At 35.6% G+C, this 8,238-nt stretch overlaps 1 protein-coding gene across 1 annotated transcript; it reads right to left on the bottom strand.

Moving 5' to 3' along the window:
• Window positions 1-928: 928 nt before the first annotated feature.
• On the bottom strand, window positions 929-7,808 carry LOC113701739 (sulfite reductase 1 [ferredoxin], chloroplastic-like). Its single transcript, XM_027222507.2, has 8 exons — window positions 7,479-7,808; window positions 5,825-6,607; window positions 5,444-5,740; window positions 5,028-5,225; window positions 2,385-2,519; window positions 2,162-2,278; window positions 1,864-2,022; window positions 929-1,641 (listed from the first exon to the last, which is right to left on the bottom strand). The coding sequence occupies exons 1-8, from the start codon at window positions 7,719-7,721 to the stop codon at window positions 1,435-1,437; spliced, it is 2,139 nt and encodes a 712-aa protein (XP_027078308.1). The 5' UTR covers window positions 7,722-7,808; the 3' UTR covers window positions 929-1,434.
• Between the last annotated feature and the right edge of the window lie 430 nt (window positions 7,809-8,238).

The raw sequence follows: 8,238 nt of genomic DNA, 5'->3' as shown, positions 1-8,238 counted from the left end.
ATATATATAGTTAGTTTTTAAAATATTTTTGTTAGGTATGTTTGGAGTGTTTTTGAGGCGTTTTTAGGGTGTTTTATTTTATACTTGTATTTAAAAATTTTGATTGTGCCAAATACTCAAGTCCATTACCGAGCCATAATCACTTATTAAACATGCAAAACATATATTTTTCTTCCCTCAAAAATATACATTTTTACACATAACACATACTTTTTCTCTCACGGATGTATACAAAACACACTCTCCATATTAGTATATAGTTTACAGTACTCAAATTTAATATTTTAAAAACTAAAATACAATAACAATATAATATTACTATTAAACTATATAATACACATAAAATAAAGTATTTTGTTCCCAAAACCTAACTTGACTTGAAGGGAGATTAGTCAAGTAAGTGTGAAAGTCCGTGATATGACTTTCAAACCCTCCCATTTTCCCTCGTAAGATTTGATATCTCCCAAAAAAAAAAGTTCAATTATAATTGTCAAATAACTTTGTGTTTTTCAATTCATGATTTTATCAAACGCCCCTAAGTAGGAACTATAGGTGACCATGGACCATTTTGAATGATATGCCCACCAGTTCCTCTTATCTTATTTCTTTTCCCTTTTTCTCTGTTAAAATTTGCAGTTCACAACAAATATGCAAAGAGACGACAATTTTGATGGTCAAAATTGACCACAAGATAAAAGTAAATTGTAGTTTGCATATTTTATTCTTTCGGTTAAAATTTCAACAAGAGAACCAATTGAAGATATCAAAATTTCTATTCTTTCAATAATAATACAAGGCAATTCCATCGTTAATCTCCATTTTTCTATAATACTAATTTACTCCATTAGTGATTGCACTACCAGACACGGATCAACCTTCATCACGGGCAATGGGGTAAAACCAGAAAGACACCAACAAAGCGAGAAAATATGCAAAACGCAAAGTGGTAGATGGAAATGAAGGCCGGTTTTCAACGATGTTTTTTGCGCTTTAATGCATAACAAAACCTAAAACAAATCAAAATTGCATCTCAAATCTGGCTACTGGATGGTAGACCTCTCTTCTTCTTCTTCTTCTTCTTCTTCTTCTTTTTGGTCAAAACGATAACATGTAGACCTCTCATCTTCAGTTTATAGGAATTTTGCCCCAGAATACTCCACACAACTCAATTTCCTCCAATGAAACAAGTTGACAAATTCGTGAATCATCTTGATATGAGAAATTTCAACTCTGTTTTTTTCAGCAACAATCAAAACCTACAACAATATCGTCACAGACAAAATCCAAATTCTGGGCCCCCACAGGGTGATAATACTGGCAGAGGTAAATGCAGCATGGCAGAAAAACCTCAACTTTTCTTTTACAGTTACCAAGCAGTAACAGAGAGAGAGAGAGAGAGAGAGAGAAGTTCCACCAAGCAATGTATCAAGTCACTCACTCACTCTTGCCATTTTGCTGGGAAGCAACAAAACCGCGAATAACTTCCATGGCCAATTGATGAGCGGTCTTATCTTGAACTCTTGCCAGTTCATCCATGGCTTCGTATGTCTCCCTATCAGCAAATAGCTTCAAATTGTATCGAGTAGATGACTCTGGTATGCCTTCCCATTTGTCAACCAGCTCTTTGAGTTTCTCAAATCCCTGACCGAATATTGACAGTAATCAAAATCAGTATCTTACATGATAGAAAAACCAAATTCAGATAAATTGAAACATCAAATCACACAATGAGTATCTCCTGAGAGAAAAACCTTCAACTGTCGAAGTCAGCTAAACAATGGATTAAAATAACTAAAGGTTTGACCTTAACCAAATGGGGAAAAATTTAGAAACCAAAGCTTTGTTGATTGTATTAACGCTTACAGTGCGAATGGTGAAGTCGCCAAATGATTCCTTTGATTGCCGCTTTCTTTTCCAGTGATAAAACAAAGGCTCCAAAACTTTCTCAAGATCATGCAGCTTAACCTTGTCCAAGAAGACTTGAGCTAATGATGTTTGATTGGAGTTTCCACCAAGCCAAATCTATTAAATTGTAGAACACAAAGTCATAATCAGCCCAAATATCAAGGCCTGCTTTGCATTAATTACAATGACCATATGGCCACCTAAAAGGAAACCTGCAGGGTCTTTTCCTTTTCTGACAAAGATGGAGCTCAATTACCTGGTAACTGTTTGGACCATCGCCCACAAAGCCTAGTTCAGCCATGTATGGTCTAGCACATCCATTAGGGCAACCAGTTATCCTTATGACAACTGATTCATTATACTTGAGACCGACCTGAAATCCAAAAGTTCCATTGTGATTATTATGCACTGCTAACTTAATCAAATCATGTTGCACCACCTTATCTTTATAATTGACACAACTGCATCCAATATCCTACCTTCTCGAATACAGCACGCACACGCTTAAGGATATCTGGTATTCCACGCTCAGCTTCAGTTATTGCCAAAGGGCATAGTGGAAAAGCTGGGCAAGCCATTGCTGTTAAGTTGAGTGGATCCACATACCTGGGTTGCTGTTCACAAAAATACGGGTCAACATTATATGAAGATGGATTTCTCATATATCAAGCTGCCTTGTTGACTATACAGTAATTCAAAAGACTTCAAGGTAAACAATTTTGACCACCTCAAGTCGCAAGTAATATAGAAACTGCAGCTTATAACTTCAGGGTCCGCAATAAAATCAAGGAACTAATGGCAAACCCACTCAGTGGCTATAGTGAATTGAAATATAAACCACCCACCAATTTATTTTCCTTTCGCTCAGTAAAGTTGAGATGTAAGTCTCCTTATATATGTTATTCATGTAAATGTTCACCTCACCATCTCAATTGGCATCTTCCCCATTCTCTTGTCCAAAACCAATCTCAAACCTAATGCAACCCATTTATTTACCAAATAATTTACACCATGTAATGTCATTACCTGCTCATAAATGTCAAAAGTATCAGTCAAACCAATTTTATGTTAAGTGACATAATTACTTGCACAATTTACTTAAGGTATTTGGTTAAAAAACTCAAACTTACATCACTACCTAACTACTTTTCATGAAATTATCCTTCAGCTTTTGACACAACATCAATGCATTAGAACAATAGTTACCATATTTGATAAACATATTGGGTATTCCCCAAAATAAATTACAAAAATATATAGAATATCCTGAAATATGAACTATCCTTCCTAGATTTCGAATATATCTAAAATAGTTTTTCTTCTATGGCTAAACATAATAAGCAATCAAATAAATGTACTTGAGGGTTTATGTGCAAAAATAAACATTACACCTTTTAATTTTCTGAAATGTAATTGTCCAAATGGTTGCCCAGCAACTCATGTACAGTGAATCACAGCAGTGTCTTATCAAAACAAGTCATGCCAAAATGATCTCAATAATAGTCTGCTAACTTGCTGCTTAATCATCAGCTCTAACTAACCATCAAGTTGCGAACTTAAAGGGACAAAAGCACTTACAACAGAAAATCAAAACATACCCTATGCAAAAGACAACACACTGCAGCAGAGATACAAACCCCAGAACCATAAATGGAAATTAACTTGAAATTGTATAAATATCAATCCACACGTCAAGATGAACTAATATATTAGATCTGTTGTGTTATTTGGTTATGTATTTGGTCTTGAGAAAGTAATTCATCATAATTTATCCCAGGTGGTGCCAATTGAATCTAATCAAGTTAGTGTTAGCTTTCCAGTAGGATAGCACAAAAGTTCTCCATTCTTGACAGTTACAGAATAGAATGATAGTATACTCAATACTTAGTTACTGCAAGAAACAAGGGTAACAGGCTGACAAAAGACTCTTTGGTATAGGGTTTACCGTGCAGTATGTGCCATGGACCTTTGGTAAACAAATATCCTCCCAATACTAGAGTGAACTCCCATGCGGGAAATGCATGATGAAATTTAGAAATTACAGTTTGACCAACTCAGCACGCATGATTTCTGAAGCAAGTAGAGATCATAAAAGAACAAGTTTGATACACTAACATTTGACATTGTTTCAAACAAGTCTCAAGACTTCAGAAGCAAAATGAAGTTAATACACTCAGAGACTCTGCCTTTTAATAGCCTATTGTAAGATTGTTGAAGAAAAGGTTATTCAAAAGGTTTTTATGTATGCGACGGATATAATCATTTGACAGATAAAACAGTGGAGGTGATCATAAATGAAATTTGGAGAGAGACTGACCAACTAATTCTCCTCCATAAGAAGCTCCAAAGTCTAATGCAAGAAGTTTTTTAGATATTCAGCAATGAAAGGTTGAGTTACTCAATAATTAACTTATACCCACAGATAAAAGAAGCTTCAAAGTAGAGAACAGTTTCTTCATAACTCCTTAACAAAACAAACAGAGAGATAAAATATTCCACTAGTCCTTTGATAACATTTGATCACTTGATGTTTGTGCCTCAAAAACCAAAAGAAGAGGCAACTAACTGAAATGGTAGATATTTAATGAATTACCATAGAAGCGCATTAAAATATGCCATATAAGCACCCTATGCTCAAAGTTACCTGCACCTGCTCTAAACTCAAGTTTCTGCAAACAACATAACATACCTTCACAACATAGAATACACACGCACCACTTTTACATGCAACACCAGCTCTAATAGACAAGCAATTCATGTACTTGTATAAGTAGTTTGGATCAATCTTATCACTTAGATAGCTTTAAAAACAACTTGCAGTTCCAAGAATTCTAACTGCTTCCCTATAAAATTTTGTATTAAAGCACAAAATTAAAAATAAAAATGAAACATCTTGGTTCAATTGCAGTCATGCGAAACAAAATATTTGACAGAAGCTTCCACCAAACACATGCTAAATAACTCATTCTCACCAAGTCCACAGATTCATGACCCAAGGAAGGTAATCTTTACTTGAGCTTTAGCTTGTTTCTCTTCAAAGCTTAATAAGCAGGTTAAGTCATGATCAAACAATGCAGGTTTATTAAACATTTGTAGAAGTAATCTTTTATTTAGAGCCTTACCAGCAGGCCACCCTGTGCAAGAACAGTACTGATGGGGCGCTTCCATGCATGCTTAATATCGCACAAGATGATGTTCTGGTTAGGTGTAATGCGCACATTCAATTTATATTTCTCAATAATTTCCCTTAGCATTGTCTTCATTGTTCCTTTGACCCGACCATTGTCAACATGTAGACCACAAAATAAAGCACCATCTCCCTAAAAAAGCAGATGAGTCAGTACAGCACAAAAGTAGCATGTGGACATACTGCTGTAGAACAGCAGAGTAAAAGGATAAATTTTAGCTAAAGAATGAAACAAATCTAACATGCAATTTTAAGTTAAATGAATCAGATTTAGAGACAGCTAATCTTTTTTGGGGGGAGCGGGGGAGCCAAAATTCGCACCCTCTACTTGTATGAAACAAGATAATCTACCTGTTCGTGCCATCCCAAATAACTTTTAAATTCCCATTCTGGAAGATTACAGATAGCTTCAAATTTCTTTCCATAATATTGCTCCACAACAGCTCTAAACTTTTCGATCCCCCATGAACTGATTAAGTATTTCATCCTACTATACTTGCGGTCATCTCTTCTCCCATGTTCTCTTTGTGTAACAACAATAGCCTTGATAGCATACAAGATATCCTCCTTTGGGACATACCCCAAGGGTTCTGCAAGACGAGGAAAAGTGGCTTCCACCCTGTGCGTCCTTCCCATTCCACCACCAACCTGAAATCAAAGACATAGATGAGGTATTGTCATTGAAACAAACAAAATAAGATAAAGCTTTACCAAGCTAGAAAGAAAGCTCACATATATGTTAAAACCCTTAGGTTCTCCATCACCATCAGATACAACTACAACCCCAATGTCATTGGTAAAAAGATCAACAGAGTTATCAGTTGGCACAGTAACTGCAATTTTGAACTTCCTTGGCAAGAACTGAGTTCCATAAATAGGCTCAGGTGAATCAGGAAAGTTTGTCCCATGGGAATTATCATTGCGAGCCTTCACAACTTCAGGAGGTTCGGCAGACATAAACCTCTCCCCGTCAACCCACATATCATAGTAAAATCCCGACTGAGGAGTTAACAATGCAGCAATGTTTTCTGCAGTTTCCTGTGCAAACATATAATCTTTCCTAACATATGGAGCGGCTGGAGCTAGAACATTTCTGTTCAGATCACCACATGCTCCAAGAGTTGAACCCATGTTATTGATAATCATACTCATCACTGTCTTTAGATCTTTCTTCAATACACCATGGAGCTGAAATGTTTGCCTGGTTGTTAGGCGAAGTGTTCCAATGCCAAACTCATCAGCAAGATCATCCATGACAAGGTAAAGTCTATTCGAAACCTTTCCACAAGGATTCTTTGTACGAAGCATGAATGAGTAAGACCTTGTACCACGTTCGTCTCTGTTGTATTGCTGATAACTTCCATGGAACTTAATTAATTGCGTAGCGGACTCATTTATGTTTGGAGCATCTGTCTCTAACTCTTCATTCAAAGGGTACCTTATATAGTTACTATGTTCTTTGATTATTTCAACTTTACTTCGCTTAGTCTCCTTAGATGTCTCTGGTTTCACAGGCTGCAAATACATCACAACAACATGGTGAGATTAGTCAAGCATCATGTCTATAATTTATCATCTCAAAACTAATATAAAAATCCCAATTTATTATAAGCCCTAATTAGCACAATCAAATCAATCATGGCTTGACAAGCTCATGAAAGATTGGCTTGCGAACTAGACAAAAAGAAGCATGAACAAGATACAACGTCCATTAACTTATCAATTTTCAATCAAACTCAACTTGGCTCAATTAGCTTTGAAGTTTATATCCAAATAGTACAAGCTAGGGATTGGATAAAAGCTTAAATGAGTTTGGCATCCAAAATATATATCTACAAAATAAAAAGAAAGGAAAGAGAGAACCAAGCTTGAACGGCTCTATTAGCTTCATCTGCATCAATTTCTACCCAGTATTCTTTAGCTAATTCAGAATGATATCAAAGGAAAACAAAATTAATACAAAATCTCCTTATCATCTGGAAATATCAACTGAAGTAAGCAGAACAACAAGATTTGAAGCAATGCGACCATCGAACGGAAGCCAACATAATTAGCACCTTTAATTCATTAAAAAATTTTATTTCAAAATTTTCCACCAATATCAAAAAAATTAAATAAAAACATACATATGCAGCTCGTACACTTATGGAACATACTAGTCTTCCAAAAGGATGCGACACCATTTTGAATATCATAAACTAAATATAAACAGCTATGACAGCATTTTGAATTAAATAATAAAGCATGGAGCCTAATTAAAGTGTTTAGACAATTAAAAAGTAGTAATTGCATTCAACTAAGCTAGATTCATATAGTATTAAAAAGAAACGAACAACAAAACTAAAGAAACAAATAAAAGAATTCATGTGGAAATGAGAATCCGTACTGTGGAAACGGCTCGAACGATCGAAGAAGGAGCTGAAGAAGAAGAAGAAGGAGAAGCGGAGACGGAGTGAAAAACACCAAACCGTTTGCTGAGGAGAAGCGAATTGGAGGAGAGAGCCGGAGGAGTTCCGGTGCTTTTTAAGCCATTAAAGCTGTGAATTTGAAGCTTGGCGTCACTGCTACTGGCAAAAGCCCCTGCCGCCGCCGCCGTTGCGGTGTTCGCTGCTGCAAAAGACGTCGTCATCTAAAGTGCTTTTCCTGGCCGAGAAATGAATGAAATTATTTTGGGTGGTGAGGACGGAGAAGCGGGGATGGGGAAAGTGGAAGGCGAAGGAATAATGAAATGAGAAATACTTTTCTGAGCACCGAGGGTTAATTTTCACAATGGCACCTGAAGTTTCAGAGTAATTTAATTTTGCCTCCTAATTCTCAATAATAAACAATTAAGCGTCCTTGTTAAGCTTTGAATTATAGGTCTTTAGTGCTGGCAAAAAATGCTCACTGAGTAAAAATAGTGTGAGTATTATTATGATGGTTCTATTGACACAATTGTGAATTAGGATAACAAATTTATTAACCTGAGAAATGTGGTGTAGACCAATTTTATTTAAGGATAGTTTTATCTAACCAATATAAATATTAAAAGATTGAGGTATTTAATTATGATTTATTGTAACTAATTTAAATGCTCAATCTTAGCTACTTGACTAATTGAATTCGATAAAGAACTCTAAGTGCATGAATGGAATATAGTTATTTTT

This window comes from Coffea arabica, chromosome 1e (assembly GCF_036785885.1).
Source record: "Coffea arabica cultivar ET-39 chromosome 1e, Coffea Arabica ET-39 HiFi, whole genome shotgun sequence".
In the NCBI taxonomy this organism is placed as follows: domain Eukaryota; kingdom Viridiplantae; phylum Streptophyta; class Magnoliopsida; order Gentianales; family Rubiaceae; genus Coffea; species Coffea arabica.
Note: the sequence above shows the minus strand (reverse complement) of the source record. Positions and strands in the feature narration are given on the sequence as shown.

What these genes read in the sequence shown, in the direction of transcription:
- LOC113701739 (XM_027222507.2), bottom strand. Translation starts at nt 7,721, where the DNA reads ATGACGACGTCTTTTGCAGCAGCGAACACCGCAACGGCGGCGGCGGCA. An exon ending in TTGCACAGGGTGGCCTGCTG is followed by an intron (nt 2,520 to 5,027) that starts GTAAGGCTCTAA and finishes TTTTGTGAACAG; the next exon opens with CAACCCAGGTATGTGGATCC. An exon ending in GCGACTTCACCATTCGCACT is followed by an intron (nt 1,642 to 1,863) that starts GTAAGCGTTAAT and finishes ATATTCGGTCAG; the next exon opens with GGATTTGAGAAACTCAAAGA.